At 45.3% G+C, this 22,787-nt stretch overlaps 1 protein-coding gene across 2 annotated transcripts in view; it reads right to left on the minus strand.

Moving 5' to 3' along the window:
- LOC143003649 (carboxyl-terminal PDZ ligand of neuronal nitric oxide synthase protein-like) overlaps nt 1-22,787 on the minus strand; it is a 104,688-nt gene that overhangs the window by 27,493 nt on the left and 54,408 nt on the right. The window contains exons 5-7 of one of the 2 annotated variants that reach the window (XM_076154421.1): nt 9,544-9,652; nt 4,104-4,245; nt 1,571-1,740 (exon numbers count right to left, since the gene is read on the minus strand). In XM_076154421.1, the coding sequence (XP_076010536.1) occupies nt 1,571-1,740; nt 4,104-4,245; nt 9,544-9,652 (421 nt within the window). Of the gene's footprint in view, nt 1-1,570; nt 1,789-4,103; nt 4,246-9,543; nt 9,653-22,787 lie in introns of both variants that reach the window. The other variant, XM_076154420.1, reaches the window with a different exon arrangement.

Below are 22,787 nucleotides of genomic sequence, written 5' to 3' on the forward strand. Positions count from 1 at the left end.
ATTTTGCCAGTTTCCCAGTTTTGAGAGTTGAAGATTATGAACTTATTCTCTACATCCATACATCCAGCCTCTGCCCCCATCATGCACTGTCACTCTGCCTGGATGAAAACACCAGTACAGCCCCTGCGTGTTCCTGTATACATCCCAAGTAAACAAGAGTCAGCACGCCACTCTGTCAGCTTGATCACAGGGGGACGGGGTTTAGAGCCTGCAGCGCTGCGAGGACGTCTGGCTGCTCGCAAACACAAACACGGGGGGGCGGCGATGAGACGAGAGCGAGGCGGTCGTGAAGCTCGGGCTGGCAAAAAAAACGACTCGAGTTCGTGGACAGAAACGGAGAGGAAATAAACACAAACACACACACACACATGAGAGGAGGGTTGAGGGTTCACAGCCTGAGACGCGAAAGCCGGCGAGGTAATTAAAAATAACGAGGCTGTGCCAGATCTCTGTGCGGTGATCAACACGCCACAGTCGGGGTTAACGCTTGTCACACCTCAACATAATGGGGGTCACTCATTAAACACCATGGCAACGGCTCATTCATGACACTTCTGGGATCACATTTTGTTCTTTCCTCTTCTTCTTCTTCTTCTTCTTTGCCATACCTGCAGCGTATTGAGAAGTATAAACCATTTGATAGACTCCCTACAGCTTAAGTAGAGTGAAGAAGTTTGATTTAACACGTTTCAATATCAGTCCTGAGGAGGGAAGAGAGCAAACGTAAGAGTGTCCAGACTTCACAAATCCATGTTTGGACTCGGGGGGCTCAGGCTGACCGGAGCAGACGTTTCATTTCCTGGCAGCTCTCTAAGCCTGAAGCTGCACTGACTGTAGATCAGGACACACACACATTTGTATTACCACCATGACTGTGTGTATGTGTGTGTGTGTGTGTGTGTGTGTGTGTGTGTGTGTGTGTGTGTGTGTGTGTGTCCGATCCCGTTAAGAGGCGGCTGTGAAAGTTTGCAGCTTCCAACAGCTCAGTGGCAACATAATCTGCTGTGTATGAAGCATGTTGAAGTAGTGTGAGTCATAAAGTAAACCACTGTGATCCTGCATGTGGACCAATTACTGTCAATCTGTAAGTAATGATCAATACAATCATATAAATGCTGAATGGTTAACATTTAACTGATTAACAAAATGATAAAGGCCTGAATATTTGCTTTCAGCTACACAAAACGCAAAACACACAAACATACAGCAAATCCCATGTTTGTCCACAATCTCCAAAAAGGTGCAATACCTGCATGGCCTGCGGGGGCAGTAGAAAGAATACATCTTTGTTTACGCTGTGCAAAATCTGGTGGACAGTGCTTTACATGCAGTAAAGTCACTCCCACTCCCACGCTCACTCTCACTCTCACTCTCACTCTCACTCTCACTCTCACTCTCACTCTCACTCTCACTCTCACTCTCACTCTCACTCCCACTCCCACTCCCACTCCCACTCCCACGCTCACTCTCACTCTCACTCTCACTCTCACTCTCACTCCCACTCCCACTCCCACTCCCACTCTCACTCTCACTCCCACTCTCATTCACACAGTGTGAGATCCCTCTTTACCTTGGTCTCTGTGCGGTTCACGTCGGCGCCCTTGGCCGTGGCGTCCAGATCTGTGACTCCTCGGTTACCGTTCGATTCCTGCGACAACGGCAACTGGTTTGCGTCGTCCGCGTCGATGTCCGTCTCCTCTGCGACTGTCGCCGTCTTCTCTTCGCCCGTCAGCTCCCGAGCTGAGCCGTGGAAATTACACACACACACAGGTGGATAAGCACGCACGCCTGCATGCACACGCACACATGTAAGCATGAACATGAACACACGCACGCATGGGCGGACACACAGAACACACACCAGTAAGAGAAGAGAAATACACAAGTCATACAGTGATACAGTTTGTATGTGTAGGCTACCTGTGTGTACTGTCTCACTGTGCAGAAGACACACACACACACATACGCACACACACACCAGGGTAAAGGCCTTCTCTTGTTTGTTCTGCGTCTCTTCCTTGTTTTGGAGCAGCGATCACGTTCCCGTTAATACATTTTTAATGTCATAGATGAGCTTCTTTCCCGTCGTGCTGGCGCAGATACCGTTACTCTACCACACCAGAGCGGCAGCAGCGACTCTAAAAGCATCTGGGCTCTACATTCGAGATGAAATCAATGCTGAAGGACACAAAGCAGCTCATTCACACACATCAAATCAGAGCCTAACCTTGGAGACCCATGGCTTTATGGGAACGTCTCTGCCAAAGTTGAGTTTACACAAAGTAAACCTTGATCTTATTTGTGGACTTTCAGCCTGAAGTTTCTAAACCAACGTCACATTTTGATTCAATGAAAGGTGCTTCATCTTCTTCTTCCTCGGTGAATAATTACTCTTTGAAGTGTTTGGTTGTTTGTTCACCAAAGCAGTTTTCACTTCACTTTTAATCAATTTGCGACTTCCAAAATCCAAAAAGCTAAAGTCAAGCCAGCATCAGGGGCGAAGCTTCAAACGTCACAGCGATGGGAGGTTTAGTGAAGAAGCAGCAGGAGGATCGATGCTCTTCATGTTTCCTACAAAGAGCAGGAGACGAATCTCACTCCAGGCTGCTTCCTGTGCAGCCAAATTACCAAAGGAACCATTACTACCATCACCACCTCACTGGACTAAGTCATGGGAATGAGTAAACTTCCTCTGCAGAACTACCAGCTTGTGGAATTCTTTTAATTTCTGGCTGATTTCTTCTTGTTTCTTGACTTTAGAGAAATCAGTGAGGCAGATGGCAAATCAAAACCACTTTAAATGACTTCAGATCCCCCATAACTTCTTCCTCCTCTGAACCCAGTCATTAATGCTCTCCTCCTCCTTCTCCTCTGCAACACCCTGCCAGTCTCCACTCTTGATTCTCCTTTGTACCCTGCTGTCCTGGTCTCCCTCTCTTGTTCCTAGTCTTCCTCCCTCGTCTACTCCTCTCAGTCCTCGGCGCCTACTCGCGTCGCCTCCTTTGAATTGTCGGCGTTACATCGCTCGTTTGAAGGAAAAGAAAGCGTTCCGTCTCATGAGTGAATTGTTGAGACGTGAAAACTCTTTGAAAATAATGGAGCTTTGCTGGAGCTGGGATGGGTTTAATCTCCCTGTGAGCTCTGATCAAACTGTGGCAGCAGAAAATGTACTGATATTGAATTCCTCACTAAGAAAACTTTTCCAATCATCTCCGGAGCTTATAAATCCGTCTGAACAAGCCGGCTGAGCTTTCATCGATCGTTTCTAACACAATTTCAAGTTCATTTCTAAGCAAGAGCCAATTTTCCTGATGTCTTAACAGAGAGATCTTTATTATTTTAGATGAAATAGTTTTGGCAATAAGTGCGATGTCGAATGTTTCTGCAGAAAATAAGAACTCAGAATAAAATGTGAAATTCCAAACCTAGAGTGTGGTTATGTAAGATTGTCAGGCTCGGTTTAGGCGCTTATGTATGAAACTGCAAGCTCAGCCTATTTTCATCCTGTCTGTGCTAAATGTCTCTGTCGGTCCTTTAAGACTGCACTCAGGGCCACGTGTCCCCCAGCTGCAGAGACACTCACCCTGCTGGAGTTTGATGCTCCAGACGGCTCCTTTCTCCGGGCCGACTCACCCGTGACATTCACTCATTCACACTGGCCTATCCTGCTCACACACTGCAGGAATGTGTGTGTGTGTGTGTACAGTCAGTTCTACAGGAGGACAAATATGTGAAAACTGTCTGGTGTTTATGTGCGGATGTGAGGAAATGTGTTTTTAAAGGCGAGAGCAATTCAAAAACTGACAACGCTGCTTTTTGTATTATCTATAGATGACAAAGTTTCCACCACGACCCCTTTAAATTCTACTCAGGTTGTTTCAGGAGATACACACTGTCCGTTGCAGTTAGGGGTCGTGGTGAAAGTGCAGACACGCACAATTCTTGCAGATCTACAGTTTCTAGACTTCTTCCTCATGTGTTCAAATAAAGTATGTCCAGAAATAAGCAATTTGAGAAAATGGACTAACTAGGGCTGAAGGTGTAGCAGGTGCATATGTGTATGCTCTGTGTGTATGTGTACATGTGTGTGTGTGTGCACATACCTGTGACGGATGAGTCATTGCAGTCTTTCTGGCTGCTGCTGTCCTCCTGTCCGTCAGCGGTCTGATGCGTGTGCTGCAGGCTGAGTTTATGACACACTTCAAACGCCTGACCGACCGTCCGTACGATCCGCATGGCCTGACTCTGTGGAGGAGGAAGAGAAGAGGGAGACCAGCACACCTTTACCATCACACACACACACTTCCCTTCAAATTCACCTCTCAATGTGCAAATGAGAGAAGACAGACAGAACACGGCTGCGTGATGCAACATTAACCGTGCCGCTCTGCTGATGGAACACCGGCTGCCCTGATCCTGACACTTGCTCTTCCTTTTTGCAGTCTGTTTGGGTGTGAAAGTTTTCATTTGAGGGCAGCGAGGTCTGACCCCATCGTCTGCTGAACGAGCAGAACAGCTGCAGGACATTATTATAGCGCGGCCAAAGACTCTAGACTGAGGACAAATCCTTCCTTGGCCCAGTTCTGCTCTCAGACACACACACACACACACACACACACACACACACACACACACACACACACACAGCACGGTTCACAGCGGCATGGGGGCAGAAACATAGCGTCACCCTGAGGTGCAGCGGCTTGGTTCAGCCCCAAAAGGAGTTTGGTTCCGGGACTCGGGAACATTTCCTTCACACCATCGCCTCAAGTGTTAATCTCAAGTTAATAACATGGGGGAATTCTTTTTCTGCATTTCATCCAGCCATACAAACCTTCTGCTCTTCATCACTGGCATTCGTTTCTCTGTCATTTCTCTGTGCTTTCCTCAATATTTGCCCTAATTTGGAATCTTGGCTGCTTGATGGTTGCGGGTTGTGATCCCTGTGGCGGTTTCCCCATCAATGAACACGGCAATCTCTGCGGAGGGAAGCCTAGTCGGAGGTCGACAGGGTGGGGGCCATGTTCTTTAGCCCTGCGCCCAATTTGTCCGTCTCACCCTCGATGTCTCTTCCTTCTGCTTTAATATCTAGTTTTGTTTTCCGTGTCACTTACATCACTCTCCAATGGAAGTAAATTAACTTGAAGGCATCCATTTAATTTCCCTAAATGCGCTCCAGTGTGCCAGCGTCCCACTCGTTCAGGTAGGTTGGTCTTTATCTGGCAGCTCTTTTTTGTTGGCGCTCAGGTCCCCAGAGGAACATCCATAACAGCAGCTGACAGCGCTGCTAAGAGATGTGTCACTCTGCAAACCCTGTGTATGTATCTAACCGCAATGTGATATAAGACTACACTGCGACATTCCTCAACGTCTGCGCCTCCCTCCGTTCTTTCTCTATCTCTGCACCATCACTATTCCTCTCTGTCACCTCGGCTGAGTCAACGTTCCCCCTCTGTATCTCCATCTTTCTGGGTTTTTCCAGTCTTTCCACATACATCAAAGCCAGCCAACTCTGTCTCTATCTCTCCCTCTCTATCTCTCTAACTCTCTCTATCTCTCTCTGTCTCTCTCTCCATCCCTCCCTCCTCGTCACTGGCTCTACGGGTCGTTGATCACGGATCGCCCGCAGAGGTTCGCCGGTGCTTCTCTGTGTCCTCTCGTAGTCTTGGCATTGGGGGGGACAAAGGGGAATTCGATCCAATCACAGGAAAAGCACGGTAAACAAAAGAGAGGATGGTCTGGGAGCTGCTTTGATTAAAGCGTTCCCTTCACCTCCTCCCTCCGATTAAGACTTTGTTCACTCCGTCCTCTCTCACCCCCCCCCCTGCACACCAGTCACACTGCGTGAAAAGTGTGTTTACAGAGGATCACACTGGAGACCAAGTCAGGTTAAGCCAGCTCCTTATCAGCTTGCTGCTCGGAGGTCTAACCTGTCAAAACTTCCAACTTCAGTGGATTCTCATTCAGGGATTTGCACCTGCGACGTCTTGATCGCCCTGCTAACGACTGTAATCATTAGTGCACAGCCTGGCCCTGATGCTGATCCAATGCTGTGATTACCACTAGGAAATTAACACAACAGCAGGGAGCCACACAGGGCAGAGTGTGTGAGGTGAATACATCAGGCCAACCTACACGCCCATCAATCTGTATGTGTGTGTGTGTGTGTTTGAAATAAGTTGAATTAAGTGTGGCAGACTTTTGATGCCTCTGTGATTCTTCATGAGGCACACACACACACACACACACACACACACACACACACACACACACACACACACACATACACACACACACACACACACACACACACACACACACGGTCTCCTTTCCTTGGGAATAGGAGAACCTGAGAAGAGCTCTAAGAATTTGAATCATGCAGTAGAAACTTATTGGAGAATTAAACTTTTGATGATGATCCATCCATGAGGAGAGATTGATCAACACTGACAAACACACACACGCCACAGAGAAGGTCAGAGAAGGTCTCACCACAACAGAACACAAAAGGAATAAATGTGCAACTCATCTGGAATAGAAAACATATTTTTCTGCTCTAACTTTACTTCCCCAAGAGATCATTTGGCCTAAAGCAAAAACCCAAAAAAGACACAAAACACAATGAGGTGTAATGTTCCCAGTTGAAATCGGCGTGGGATTCAGTCCATTATCAGGTTTTCTAGGCCATCAGCTTCATCTTAATGTTCTTCTGTTCACGCTCGGCTCGTTAATGTGTTACTGCCTCATTGGTGAAGGTACGAGATAAAGAGCAGAGCGGAGGGCGTCGTGATGAAGAGCATCTGATGCCCACAGATGAGCTGTGTGTGTGTGAAAGTGGACAATATCAGCTTCAGGTCAAAAGGACCCAGAGAGCCTCACATCCTAATGTTCATCTGAAAGGGACCCAGAACAGGGCCTGGAGTCAGAGGTTGAGAAACTCTGCATTGACCATTATCTTGCGTATCAAATTTGAGCTAACGCAGAAAAGTGTGTAAGTAAACAAACACACAGACACTCACACGCACACACACTCTGAGCTCTCAGCCAAATCGGTCTGATGTATTCTGCTGAGTGCTTCCTCATCTTCCTCTCTCTCGCCTCAGCTCTTCATAATGGAGTCGAGGTCAGTCTAAGAATGAAACATCTCGCACTAAAACCTGCTTAATATTTAGAACAGAGAGACTTCACTTTGTTTTATCCGACACCATCGATTAAAGAGAAGGTTAAGGAAATATAGTCGTGCGGAACACAAAATAGCAACCACACATGATACAAACAACAACATTAAGTGAATCAAACCAGGGACCGATGATTCAAGAGGGAGAAGAGGAGCAGTAGAAGAAGAAAATAGAATCTTAAATACACACTTTTTGACACAAACCAATGACAGGAGCCTCACTGACTCTGACCCCAACCTGCCACTCAGCACCCCAGGCCCCTTTCCCCCCACACACACCTCAGCACCCTTTGGTCTTTCTACAGTAGTACAGTTGTGTGTAACGTGCAGAAATCTGGGTTGCCCCCTTTACTCTGGGATCGCTCATTTAAGTGTGTATGGGTGAGAGCGAAAGAGGGGCTGAGAGACACCTAGGGCGGGCGAGAGGCAGGCTGTTAAAGCCAGTGAGAGATTTAGAGCTCAGACATTCTTTGACTGCCGGGTAGTCAAGAGCAAAAATAAAGTCTTTGCTTAATCTTCTACTTAATCTTACACTTGGAACACGTATCAAGGCGCGCGCACACACACACACACACACACACACACACACACACACACACACACACACACACACACACACACACACACACACACACACACACACACACACACACACACACACACACACACACACACACACACACACACACACACACACTCTTGGACGACACCTTTATAGTAATAGTTTGATGTTTGGATTTCATTCATTCTTCATTGTGACAAGAATTTTGCTGAATTTGCATTGGCTTCAACTACATGATACATTGACATAATTGACTTAAAGCAGCAGAATGTAAGTTCATGGGGACGGTTGAATAAGCAGTTTGTGTGTTTTTCAAAGGTTTTCCTCTAATCAGATTCAATCAGTAGGGGGCGCTACAGAGATGAGACAGTTTACACACACAAGGGTACGATCTTGTTGACAGAGCCTGAAGGCCCGTCTGAGCACTGCAGGGGCCGTGTGTGTGTGTGTTTATATAAAGGTGCTGCCTAGTTTACGTTTTTCGCTGAGGGCCGATTTCCGATTCTGGATTTCTTCCTCGGATTAGCAGCTAATTACAAACTAATCTGATTCACATTGCCGACTTTGCAGAAGTTGTGAGACCTTGCAAACGTTCAGCCCTGGTTGTAAGAGTGTGAGGTGATAAGTGAGTCGTATCTGTGAAACAGAAGCTTGCTCAGTCTGTCCATCACCGCTATCGCTCGCTTACACACACAAACACACTGAGTCCTTAATGCCTCAGGGCATAAAGTTGAGCTACAGTTCCCTTCGCTTTCTGCTCCCTCTTATTGGGATGCGTGTGGATGTAGGGGGGATTTACAGGTGTGTGTGTGCGAGTGTGTGTGTTGGTGTGACTGTGAGATAATGAGGCAGTGTGTGTGATTGACCCTGCTGGCCCCTGGACTTAACCAGTCGTCCTGAGAATTGGCAGTTAAAGTGGGCCGACACCCAGAAGTTGTTTTCTCAGTTTGCGCTCAACAACACACACACACACATATTCACTGCAAACATCTTCCTAGCACATTAGTGAAGACGAGCCCACTATCGCAGAAGGGAAACGTGTGTGTGCGTGTGTGTGCGTGTGTGCGTGTGTGCGTGTGTGTGCGTGTGTGTGCGTGTGTGTGCGTGTGGAGGGGGGGCGATTTGGATAATGGTGTGATTTGGGAGTGGGGAGGAGAGCAAGACTACCAGACTGTGACAAAACAGGAAATGACAAACAAAGCCGACCGGCTTCATTTCACCATTAGAGGACAGTTTGATGAGTCCGATACTGCAAATGGTGCAAAAACGAATTAATGTGCTAGCAACAATAAGACATCAACAGAGTTTTTCTTCTCAAACTTCCAGGATTTTCCCTTATGGGACTCAAACCGACTCACTGAATGTTTCAAGTATTATTTGGTTGATGAGCTCAGATGGTTGCTGTGGTTGTTTCAGGAGTAGACGTCAACTGCGTCACAATCAGAACATGAACGTGAACTCATTACTTCATGTGTTTGTCTTTACAAACACATAAAGTCATTGATGAAGTATTGAGTGCATGTTAATGAACAGACTGTTCAGAACCCCAACAACACCAGGTTGACAGATTATAACTGTATCGTCTAAGGGTTAAAGTGTGTGACAGCCCACAAACTCCTGCCAGTTCAGTCTGGCTGGTCATGTTTGGGGAGATGGTCAGATAGATAGAGATACGCAGATGGTCCAGGAGCTTATACAGTTTAGAATTTGAGCCTAAACCCAACAGATCCTGAAGGTCAGAGCAAATTTCTTAACTCAGGTCTGCCATTTCTAAAGTCGCCTTTCAGCCGCAGATGAGACTCACCTTCCTCTTGGACTTGAAGACGTTGCAGCGGAAGACGTTGCTCTGTCCGTCTCTGGCAATGTAGCTGAAGATCTTCAGATCCTGCGAGTCGTGAGACACGTAGAATATCCTGAAGGACAGAATGACAACATGTTAGACATTAACAACGGCGTATGGGAAGGAGAAACAGAGCCAGGCTGCGTTTCTAAACATAACTGTACAGTAACGCTCAAAATAGACAGAAACAAACAGTTTAGCTCGATATCAATCACGGATAAGCAAGCAGAACATCAGCGAACGTGATCAAGGTCTTTTGCTCAACATTGATGTTTTCTTCAATACCAACAAACACAATTTCACATTGACGAGCTGCAAAATAGTAAAGTATGCGACAACAAACTCATACTGCAGAGTGTTCAGGCACCTACGCACAGCCGATTTCAGCGGGAAATGCTTGACTATAATCGATATTCACACGACAACACAATAAAAAAGCCTTTTCAACTATAATTAATGTCTCGCCCTCCACAGCTCGACTCAAGGCTCATCGTCTGGACATTGGTCCGGCGTCAGCGTGGGTTTGAACCGAGGCGCTGAGGGCCGATGTCTCATTCGCTGGGCCAGGGTCGGCCGCACTCTATGGATAACAACACAGGACCCGTGGGTGCTGCAGAAGGACACACTACTCCTTGTATGTCCTTCCGTCAGTGAATGTCTGAAGGCCATCTCGCTCGTTAATGCTCGCTCATATCTGTATCATTTCTGAGAACTCACACAAACAGAAACACGGGTAAACTTTCGAAAATGGTGCAACTTCAGAAGGTCGATGCAGGAGGAAAGAATGTGTGTATGCAACAGTGAGAGGTTTATAGAATCACACACACACACACACAGGAGGGCACGTAGGAAAAAATACGTTTAGGAGCGAGAGACGGCAAAAGAGATAACAGACAATAACCTGCGGCATGGGTGGCGGGGGGCGATATGAGCTCAGCTCTGCTCTGAATCTAATTTATGACGGTAAAAGACCACAACTAGAGGAATAAAGCATAACAACGGCTCAGGATGATGATTGCTCTGAAACCAAAGAGGCTGGCTTGAGGAGCCATACTTAGGATCCAGCAAAACCTCCATGTCCTGAAGCTGTGTGAGGTGAATATGAAAACTTTGTTGACAGGAAAAACCTCCTCTTCTTCTTCTTCGCAGGATGAAGGAGCTGAATCACATTAAGGTTTGATTATGTTTCTGTCTGCTAACTCAGGGCCACGCTGCTGTTTGGTTTCATCCCACGACTCACAAAACCAGCGGTGAGGATGAGGAGCAGCAGTGTGAAGCTAGTGATTGCTGCACATTAAATCTATAACCTTTTCTTTTTATTTAGCTATTTTGTCACATTATGCACAGCTTATTTTAAAAAACTAGGGAATAACTGTGGGAAATCATCTGTTTTTCCTCCTACAATCCCTGCTGAATTCTTACCCACCAACAAAATGAGCACATTTTGGCAGAGCGTCTGTATTTCTTGCTCTATTTTTTCCTGTCATCCATATTATATGGGTGTTCATTAGTGTGGATGAGATGCATTTCCATGAGGCTTCAACATTAAGTTTTGCAACTTAAGTAAAGTTCAACATGAACTCCCACTGTGTTAAACTAACACACTCGGGGGGAGATTATTTGCCCTCCATAGTTAAAGTGTTCAATTTGTTCCTTTCAGGTCAATGTTTGTCGAAAAACTAACAGGTGATTGTTGTTGCAGCAGAAAACAGAAATAAAGCAACAAAAGGAAACAATCGATTATCACCAGAAGGCAACGCAACCAGAACTCGTTCTCTGTGGGGAGCAAAAATGTGGAAATTTCTCAAACTAACCTATTAGGCAATATAATGATTTACTTGTTTTACTCTATAGTACACACACACACCCGTACACACAGACACACACACACGGCAGCCTAAGGTATGGAAGTAATATATCCCCCGTCTGACCCCTGCCATCCCCCTTTGATCTCACCAACAGCAGCAAAACGCTCTCTCGAGCACACACACTCGTCCCTCTTAGTCACACACAGAAGAAGACACAAGAACTTCATAAGTCGTCCGTTTATAATCCTGCTACCCAAGCATCCAGCTCCACTCATCCCATTCCTCATGTATGTAATATTGCTGGAAACCCTTAGAATCACCACAGAAAGGCCTTGTATGGCCTGTAACATGAGGCGTGAGAGTGTATCTGTATCCGCCTCGTCAAACAGCATAGACCTTTTATGCAGAACGCCTTTGTGTTTTTATGAAAACGCTTCCTCAAATACGCGGCTGGCTCCATTCACCCTGTCATGTCTGTGGATTGATGATTAAGTGCTTTCCCTTTTAGTCAAACAGTGAGACTTTTGCTGACCTGTTTGAAGTCTGCTTAAAATCGCGAGCGCGCACGGACGACATCGCCGCGTGACTTTGCAGAGGGCGAAAGCAAAGGGATCGGAAATCTGATACAAGCCGCTCAGAGGGAAGCAGACGCCAAGTTACAGACGGAATATTAAGGACGGAAAGACGACAAAGTCTGGGACCATTTACAAATGATGTAAACAATCCACAAAGCTTTGAACTGTGAGCGTACATATGTAGCTTTTATTAGTCTTCTGTTTATCTTCTCTTTGTTGTTGCTGTTGCCCCCCGCCTGTGTTTTTGGCCCTCGGCTTGCTCAAGATCCCCGGATAAAGAGCCACGGCCATATGAGGACATTTTCCTTCTACTTCTGGCAATTGAAAGAAAATCTGAATAAATCATATTGGGACACAGAGAAAACAGAGATGCTCCAGTTTGAGGCGGCACGTGTTCATCGTGATTGCGATGAGAATGAATGAAAAGTCGCCTCACGCACTCTGACAGGATTTGGCTGCTAACCGGCGGTGTTCATTAGAGCAGCTGAGCCAAGTGTTAAGATTGTCCCGATGTACTCCTGGACTCTGAAAGGTCAATGACTGAGTGACACCCGTTTAATACAGGAACAGGTCCAAAGGAAACACTGGGGAACTCACCAAGAGATCCTGAACTCTACTTCCTAAATGGCCGATTAGTGGCATAATAGGAGATTAGGGTGGAAACATTAATTTGTCACAATGAGAAAATGGACATCAAGGCAATAAGGAGGAAATGTAGATGTAGCAAATGTCATCACCGCTTTGTTTGCTCCTCTGTATAAAGGTTTCAAATTAATGCTGTGAGTGTTCATGCTAAGAACCATTGAGGGGCATTTCTAACAACTTTTTAAACCAAAGGACAAGGTCACCAAATGATTGACAGTTGATCTAATAATGGAATCAAAATTGTGCAAAACCGGTTGTGCATATTTGTGCGTTTGGCGGGGAGCTAAGGGGAGGAGAGGGAGGTAAACAACAATGGTGGCATTTCTGTGGCATTTGTTTTGGCCTTTTCTCTGGGAGCTGGATGAGTTGAGGCTTAGTGGTATGGACAATGTCCCTGTCCACCCTGTTTAGCAGGCTGTCCAAATGAGGCATATGAGGGAGGGAGAGAGAGAGAGACAGAGAGAGAGAGAGAGAGAGACAAACAGACTTTGATGTGTTTTGTTTCTAAATGTTGATGTTTGACTTTCCCTTGTCATTTTCCTTTAGGTGTTCCAGTCCTGGTGAGAATGTGGCCAGAGAGTGGAACATCTGGGGGGCGCTGCCTCCACAGCCCGGACACGGATAAGAGGTGGAAAATGTATGGAATGCTTCAAGTATTCCATACATACTTGGGATCTCAGTGGTAAGGCGTCTGAGCTGCTGTTTGCATACGCAGACGTACGCTTTGGAACATCATCAAGCCTTTCACCACACGTGCAGGAAAATATCAGCTGTCAGTTTGAGTTAAAACAAACCGGGCATGTGAGGTTTCTCCTAAGTACATAAACAACAGTCAGAAATACAGATGTGAGTGCAGCAAAATACACAGTGTGGACAGGAACACACACATCGAGCTGTGCGGGGTCACTATTATCAAGCTGTGTCATCTGCTGGAGGAAGGCTGACCGCTCCCATCCGGCCGGTGGAAACCCTCTCATCGCCGCCTCTTTCAACTCTCTCCCTGCCCTCTCCCTTCATCTCACTGCCTTGACCTCAAAGATAAAAATCACTGTCCCTGAAGATTTCTTTCTTCTACATTTTTCAAACAAAGCACAAGACATCCAGGGGGGGGTGAGTTTCTGTATTCTGCCAAATGTTTGCCTACAGGGAATCCAGTGTTGAAGGCAATGACACAGGAGCGCTGGCAGAAACACAAAGGTCCCTGCACAGTGACTTAGAGTGAGCTTAGACGACTGGCTTAGTTGACAAATCCCCTGAGCGGCACAGAGATGTCAGCTCAGATAAGTCTCTGTCGCACGTCTGTAATAGAAAAACCTGCCAAACCTGGAGGTGAAGATGCTTCGTATGGATCAGATCCTGGAGCGTGAGAGGCAGGAGCGACGCCGATGAGCCAGACACGTTTTACAGCGAAATACATCAGCCTACAGCCTCAGCCAAGGGAAAACGTCAAGTCTTGCATTTTACAGTGGGGGTTGCTATTTAATGTGACAATCGTTAAGGTGAGGGGATTAAAGTTTGCTTTCTTCTTTCTACGACGGTGGGGGTTTCTTTTTCAGGATTTGGGGCCATTTCTGCCGTATTATGAATCAGGGTGTGAACTGCACTCCAAGATACTATTCATCTCAGAGTTCTATCGCACTGTGTGACCCAAATAACAGCCGCAAAAGACAAATTTATTGTGAGTGGGAGGAAATCAGATGAAAATGAATCTGAGACGACAAAATGATTCAAACTGACTCAAAATACAGAGGAGAGAGAGAGAGAGAGAGAGAGAGAGAGAGAGAGAGAGAGAGAGAGAGAGAGAGAGAGAGAGAGAGAGAGAGAGAGACGGACAGATCGAGAGGAAGAGACAGACAGAGAGACGGAGACAGAGCAGCCAAAAAGAGTTACCAGAGTTGGATGGATGATTCACGACTGACTGAAGTTCAGCAGTGCATTAAGACTTTGACACACACACACATACACACACACACACACACACACACACACACACACACACACACACACACACACACACACACACACACACACACACACACACACACACACACACACACACACACACACACACACACACACACACACACACAGAGTGAAGCTTGTTAATAAGCGTTGTTGTGTGTGAATCTGTCACGCTGGGCGCTGTGATAGGAAGTTTGAAGGCCTGAGTCGTTTTTCTTACCATCAATAATTGACTGTGAAACTCAGCTGCAATAAATCAAAGTGAGTAAGAGGCAACGCATGAAACCATCACACTTACAACAGCAGACACAGAGGACGCCTCCGGCCCAAATATTCAAGCACTTGATTATGTTCTGAATAAATTTATGATTCAGAGTGTGTGACCTACAGGAGAGCAAGAAGTATATGGATGTAATAAATATTGTGCAGTAAGCATTGTGTGTAAACGCAAAAACACATAGACTAGGCTTTATTCCGGACAAAGTATACTGATCCTCAATGGACTTAAAAGTAAGATACGTAATGAGTGAACAGCTCATAGTGGATCAGAGTCCAGTGGACACGAGAGCAGAAAGAAGAAGCACTTTGCACTGACAGACGACAGTGTGGCTCACTGTCAGCTCAGCTTGTGTTTTTGAGACGATGCTTATTTCAAGATGTGCCTATTGCGATAAATGATGTACCCATGTCATAGCCTTACTGTTCAATGGTGTAAGTATTTCTTGGAATTGGTTCTTTGGTGTACACTGGTGTTTTTATTTTCAGGCTGGGTAAGCTGGAGTAGCAAAATGGTTTGTGTGGATTTGCCAACAAACTTCACATACTCCATTTACTCCATTTGTTTGCTGTATTCTATTAGCACGTTAATGTAGTTTCCTATCCAAATGGAAATGGGGAACTACATTAACGTGTTAGCGTGGCGCAATGTTTCCCTGCCCAACCCGACGCTGATTGCTCGGACCTGCTTAAGTATGTTACGTTATGCGACTCAAAATCTGATGGTGCTAATGATATTTTTACAGATTTGAAACCGCTCAGCACTCACAACAATGCTCTGCCTCATTATATCAACCCCCGTGTTTTTGTCTGCAGGCTTTATTACACAAACTGGACTCTACTCCAGAATTTTAATGCGTCTGGAAAACCCGAGGTGAACCCGGACATAATTACCCAGCATGCTGTTCAGGCACTAGCTTGATTAAAAAATTAGCGTAAAAGCCTGAGTGAAAAAGGCAAGGAAGCTATTGTGTGAGCTTGGCCCCGCCTTCAACCCACATAAAGAGAACACCTGAAACTTTATAGCCTTGTGTCATTTCTTCGCAATTTTACAAAAACACAACAAAACAGACTTAATCAAACGGCAGAGCTCATCTGTAATCACACAAACGAGAGGTTAGCGACTCCTTAGTTTGGATTTTATGAATGCACCGTAGGTTAGCGTATTTCTGGGTCTTCTACGAGAGACGAGGTTAGCAACTGCAGATCTCACACGAAATAAAACTTTCACTTTCTCTCACAAAAACCGGAACCTCCAAACAAATCACAGCTGGTGAAACATTTATGTGATATTTCTGCGTTGTGTCTCAGAAGGACAGAACATCAAGAACAGCTTATTTGTGTGCGTACACCGCTGTGCCAGTCTGTGTACACACTCCTCAATGTGCGCACAGGAACAAAGAAAGGCCGGGGCGGCGCTTGAACTTTGAAGTTTCAGGGGTGCTGATAAGAAATGAACGAGGGCGCTGAGATGCAACGATTTCCAAACTCGTACAAACTCTGCCAAAGCTGAGACAACACTATATCTGTAAATAACAACCTATATCTGAATCAAAAACTCAGATCTCTCATAGTAGCAACCTAACCTGGCTCAGAGTGAAGTCGACAACAGGAAACTACTGGAGTTCAGTCAGGGAGCTTACGCCTCCACCAAGGCCTCTGATTTTGCGTTTTTGCCTAAATAAATGAGGACTTTTATAATCATTACGTAGAACTGAAACATACAAGACAATGTTTTATGTATATTCATTGTTCAGCATTTACATTTAGCAACAGAACATCAGATCAAAGCTCTCCATTAAAATAAATTGATAAATCATACTGATAACACTTAGATATCAGATTTACTGATCAACTGACCTGCATTAAACAAACACAGTTAAATACAATGCCCAGATTTGATGCTGCTGTAATTTACCATCAAATTGAAACAGGTTAAGTAAAAGCAGGCATTTATGAATTAATAGAATGGAACACGATGGCGTGACACAATTTCAATCTGGCGCTGTGCTTTACGAACCTCCCCAAAGTTCAAATCAACCCTCAGTGCACTGCTGTCACTTCACACTGGGGTGACAAACATGCGAAAACTGAACAGCAACAATTAGCTGTGAGCGTCGGTTCGTGAGCAGTACGAGCGTTTCTACGGAGACAGAACAGGACTAAGCGCTGAGTCTCTGTCACGGTGTGGTTAGACCGTTCTCTGGCGTTTTCTCATTAAATTTTCCCTGTTATCCTGCCGCCTTCACCGAGCTCCTATAATGAGACTTCATCCCGGGCGCTCCTCCTCATCGCTCCCTCTCCCTCTATCCAAACCTTCCTCCCTCTCTCTTCGCTCCAGTTCTCTTTCCTCTCCTCCTCCCTCTTAAATGACAAGCCTGTCCTCCCCTCCATCTGGGAGGACGCCAGTGAGCAATAATCGCTGTCATTTCATCTAAGGAAATACTCATTTCGCCACTACTCAATAAACAATCACCAACAGGAACTTTGTAAGAGCTTTTCACAATTTCTCTTCAACAAATCTGTTCATCAATACAAGTTTTCTGCAGACTAATTATGTGGTGAAAAGGAATTCATGCATTTTAAATGTGCAGTAGCAGCAACAGAAGAACTGGGTCATTGGCATGACTGCTGATGGACAGAACTACTGAACAGACAAAGAAGAAAAAAGACAATAAAGCAGCAACTCCATCTTAAGCAAATGAAAGGATGTGAACTGTAAGAAACATCGGTAGAGGTGAAATGGCAGAAAATAACTTAGACTGAACATAACTCAATGACTTACATTGTTATATAGACTGCAATCCACGTTTAGACTTTGCTTTAAATAACTCGAGGACATGTTTTGAGCTCAATCCCTACCTAAGCCCAGTCAGTTGATTAACCAGTTTATATAAATGGAGAGTTGTGATCAGATTTCTGTGTGAATCTTTAACGGGGGGCACACTTGTGACTGTGTGCGTGCTCACTGTAGCATCCGTGTCGAGCTTGAACCAGGCCTCAGGCACACACCCAGGCTTCAGTGAGGAGGTTTGCCGCAGGCGTGGCCCCAACAGCGAGTTGCAAACACGCAAACAATTGGTGATGATGGGCAGAGCTCAACAATTCAAGAAGAACCCGGTGTCAAGCAGCTCAGGTGGTTTGGACTTTAGGTCAATGTTCAGAATGTGTAAGCAGCTATAGAATGTATGTAGGGTTGGTTTCATGTACCCAAAATAACTATAATATGACTTCATAGACTCCGCTTTAGGTAATATAACCCCACTATGTTGCTGCATCAAGACACACAATTTCTTTATGTATTTATTGTAATGAAAATGCAGACAGATTTACGATGCAACTAGAAATGTCTACATCTCAGGGTCTTGAAATGTAGATTTATTACCTGATTTATTAATGCATAGATAAATTAATGCAGTTCATCTGTTATTCAATGGCAGTATGGTAATGTATTCTCTCATGTAAAATTAATGAAGTTTAGAGGTAAATGTGTCACATCTGATCCAAAAGTGGAGTTAAACATTGCCTTCGGAGAGTCTTTGTGCAAGTGTGAATATGTATGAGTGTGTGTGTGTGTGTGTGTGTGTGTGTGTGTGTGTGTGTGTATGTGTGGTTTAGCTCGGAAGCTTGTCTGAGGTTGTCATGAGTCCTCACTAAACACTCAGCTCACACCCACTATTAATGTGAAGATGTCAATGTGACTCTTCCCATATTTTTGTGGGCCTACATAGTAATGCACAAACCCAAACACATGCTGCCAAGAAGAAAATACAGGGAGGCAGCACGTCTGCAAATACTACAAAAACGTCTGCGTGTGTGTGTGTGTGTTCATTTTCCCTGGTGATCAGTCTACTACTCACACACATGCATACACAGTGCTTAGAGGCAGCTGAATAAGAAGAGGAGAGGGCAAGAGAGAGAGAGGGGGGTCAAGGCAGATGGCCGCCCACCTAGAGCCCGGTTCTGCCTGAGGTTTCTTGGTGTTAAAGGGTAGCTTTTCCCTGCCGCTGTTGCCAAGTGCTTGCTCATGGGGGAATGTAGGGATACTTTAAATTCTCTGTAAGTAACAAGATAAGTTTGTTGTGATTTGGCGCTTTATAAATATAAATAAAGTTGACTAGATGAACACACACACACACACACACACACACACACACACACACACAATTGAATCATCAACACTTTCATTTACATTTATCCGAAATGCTTTACAGCAGCTGCATTGGTTGAAGGTTGGAACCTTGTGAAACGATGAAGATACATTCAGGTAAACAAAAAGTGCTTTATATTTCTAAACAAATGTGACACCTTTCAATGTTGGCATTCATAAAAACCCAGGCCGAGGCCAGCTGAGGACTGATGACAGATATATAGAAAGACTCAAGGTACAAAAAAAGTACAGTTTGTAAAGCGACACTTGTGCTCTCCGCCGCTTGCGTTGTGTCGTCTTTAAAGCACGCAGCAGCAGCAGCTCTTCATTAGCGGCACTTAGCTCGCAAATATGAAGAATTGTAGTGACGGAAAATTTACAGCAGACAACACAAGCAGTCGGGATGATTGTAAACAAACCATTAACCACAGTAGTATCAGAGGCACAATGAATACAATGATTTATATGCAGCAAACGTTTGACATTTACACTCATTTAGTCAGAAATGAGCGGGTGTGTTGGGTCGCGTCCCGTGAATTATAATTACAGCTTGTGGACAGATTCAACAGCGAGTGCTTCGAGAGTTAAAGCGCCGGGTCTCCAGCTGCTTCGGCAAATGACGTTTTGTTCTTCTGAGTGATGGAAGGCGCTTTGTTGGTTCAAGTCAAAATATTAAAAATGCCAGTCAGAGGCAAAACCACGACAAAACAACTGAAGAAGACTCCGGTGTTTTTACTCGACAGGTAGTTATGCGTCACAGTGGAAGGTTGGGCGGGGGGAGACTGGATGACCTCAGTGTGTGTGATGTGTTCAGACTCTCAACAATGCTTCTGCAGCATCTAGATGGAGCTCAGCACTGGGACAACCAGTGAAAGGCTCCAGGAGGAATTCAATCTGAAGGTCTGGTAACAAATGAGTCCAGAAGGTCATGATTGACTTAACTTCATTTTAAATACAAACGGCACACGAGAGGAATTGACTAGTGATTTGAAAGTAAATAAGTGGTGTTTTTTTCTTATCAATATATTTTAGGGTTCTATGGTTCTAGGGTCAATGAGGTCAGAGTGCAGGGAGGAACACAACAGAGACACACTGCACAGGCTCTAAAGGGTCTGTGTGTGTGTGTGTGTACTTGCTGTGTGTTTATGCAGTGTTTGATGTGTACATGGTGTAACTGAGATATCAGCGTAAAATGTGTTAATGGGTGTGTGCGCTCCATATCAATGTTTGTTTTCTGTATTACACAATCAGGGTGTGTGTGGAACAAACAAACAAACAGTGACATTAATTAGGTGGGTGGGAGCCTGTCAGCAGTGGGAGGTAAAGGGGCAGAACCAAAATTGTACACACACACACAGACAGACACACACACGTGCACGCACACACGCACACACTGAGCGGGGGCGAGGCAGAGTGGGCAGCCAGAAGATGACAGCAATTACCACAGCTGAAGGCAGGAGAACATCTGACCACAAAGGGAACACACACACACACAGACACAGACACAGACACACACACACACACACACACACACACACACACACACACACACACACACACACACACACACACACACACACACACACACTCACTGACTGGCAATACACACTCTGACAGAAACCGGGACAGCATGCCCAGCACACGCCTGCCAAAAAAAAGGGTTCTCAAGTCCTGTGGCACTCCGTGTCCAAAGATGTCAATGTGCCAAACAGACACACTCATTATTACAGTGATCTGATTTAAAGGGAGATTACACCCATTTAAAGCCCTGCTGTGATTAATTTGATTCTCTCTCTCTCTCTCTCTCTCTCTCTCCCCCTCTCTCTCTCTCTCTCCCCCTCTCTCTCTCTCTCTCTCCCTCTCTCTCTCTCTCTCTCTCTCATGCTGGCAGTCTGTCTCTCTCTCCTTCTGTCTCTCTCTCTCTCCTTCTGTCTCTCTCTCTGCTGCATTATTACAGCTCTTCTCTGCAATTCATCTCCCACATTCTGCTCCTCCTGCTCCACCTGTCTGATCTGTCTGATTGGCTTCTCTCGGGTCAGGAACCATTAGTTGTTATAGGCCCGTAAAACCCTTTGAGGCGCTGTGTGTGTTATTGAGCTAAGCAGATAATAATGTGTTTGGAAAATCAGCCATGTTAGAAGTATTCAGGTCATCTTTGTAGTTGTACTGTTGCACCAGGTGTCAGTACATAGGAGATGTGTGTGTGTGTGTGTGTGTGTGTGTGTGTGTGTGTGTGTGTGTGTGTGTGTGTGTGTGTGTGTGTGTGTGTGTGTGTGTGTGTGTGTATGTTCTGATCCTGGCTCTGCTGACTTGCCGGTTTTACCCTCCGGCTGCTTTGCTTTCTGCGGGTGCAGTCAACACACACCTGCTCTGACACACACGGCCCATCTGTGAGTGTTCAGACACGGAGCAGATGGAACATTTCTGGAGTCCACATAGGGAATTCTAGAGTCAAATTGATTATTGATTTTTCATGTTGTAGCATAACACCATTGTAAACAACAGGGGAAAGGCCGGAATAAGGGTGGAGAGTGGAGCAGCACCACCTGCTCTGTGGATGCACCTGTTCCCCCTCGTGGGCTCGCTGTTGTACACAGGCTGGGTTTACAGCACTCACTCTGCCCCTTGCAGCAGTCAGAGCTTTGTTTGCAGAGCTTTGTTTGCAGAGCTTTGTTGCAGTTGTGTGCAAGCGCTGCATCAACTGGAAAAGATGCAAATTTTAAACTTTTTCTTTAATGTTGTTTAGATCCGGCCGGATATAAATGGAATTATACTGAAATCACAGTCGGCGTCCGTTTCAAAATAAGCAAAGGGTTCGACTCTGTGGCTCCAGACATTCCGCTTATTTATTATGATTACATTATCTCCTGGAATACATTACACTCCATCCTATTTATGCTAATGTGTCTGAGTTTTCCCAATTTTGTCGGTTATTTCTTTGCTACGAATAAATCTGGTATAATGCAGTGTTACGCAACAGGCTGAATGTATATTGCAGGGGTGCACAGGTCTGAGAAAAGTGTGGAAAACTGCCAAGTAAGCGCTCTGTGTGTGTGTGTGTGTGTGTGTGTGTGTGTCTTGTTTGCATCACAACTACACTGAACAAAGTCTCCATGTGGGCTCCAACCTAATGTTCATCTCAAATCACCCAATGAATGCTGGGAAATGCTACAGCCCCTCATGACCTGATATGCAGGTATAAACAATGGATGGAAAATCACATATAATTCAGCTTCTGCTACAGAAAAGCACCGGGCAAATGGAGGGGATAGGAGGGATGGTAGCTACTGTCCTTACACAGAAAAAGTACCTCCTGTGGCCACGAGGGTCGGCTCCCCCATAGAGCCGTTTCACAATGTAAATAACGTGACAGTCACATCTAAACACAACGTTGTTAATATTATGAGTAATGAAGCCTGTTTGATTTGTCTACGTCGCTGTTCTACATCACGCTTTCTTTCGACGTTATGACATCATATCAGAATGAAGCTTTTTCTGAGGCGACTCTAGCCGAATTGAAGTCTCATTTCGCACAACAACCCCCCTCTCTGCCAGCTGCATCAATGATCTAAGTTCATCATCAACAGTCACGTCAAGATTAAGCTGAACTTTGCTAATAACTGCAGTTTTTATAATCATTTAAATGGAATGAAATACACATTTTCTATGTCAAAGGTTCTGCATCACGTCCACATGAGTCAATATCATCACAAATGGATATATAACAAGAAACTATTCTCTTTTCCTCATTCAAAAGGGAAAATGCAGGGCTTAGTACAAAGGACGCAGTGC

This window comes from Genypterus blacodes, unplaced genomic scaffold (genome assembly GCF_046128005.1).
Source record: "Genypterus blacodes isolate CSIRO-AG114 ecotype Tasmania unplaced genomic scaffold, CSIRO-AGI_Gbla_v1 ptg000062l_1, whole genome shotgun sequence".
NCBI classification, from domain to species: domain Eukaryota; kingdom Metazoa; phylum Chordata; class Actinopteri; order Ophidiiformes; family Ophidiidae; genus Genypterus; species Genypterus blacodes.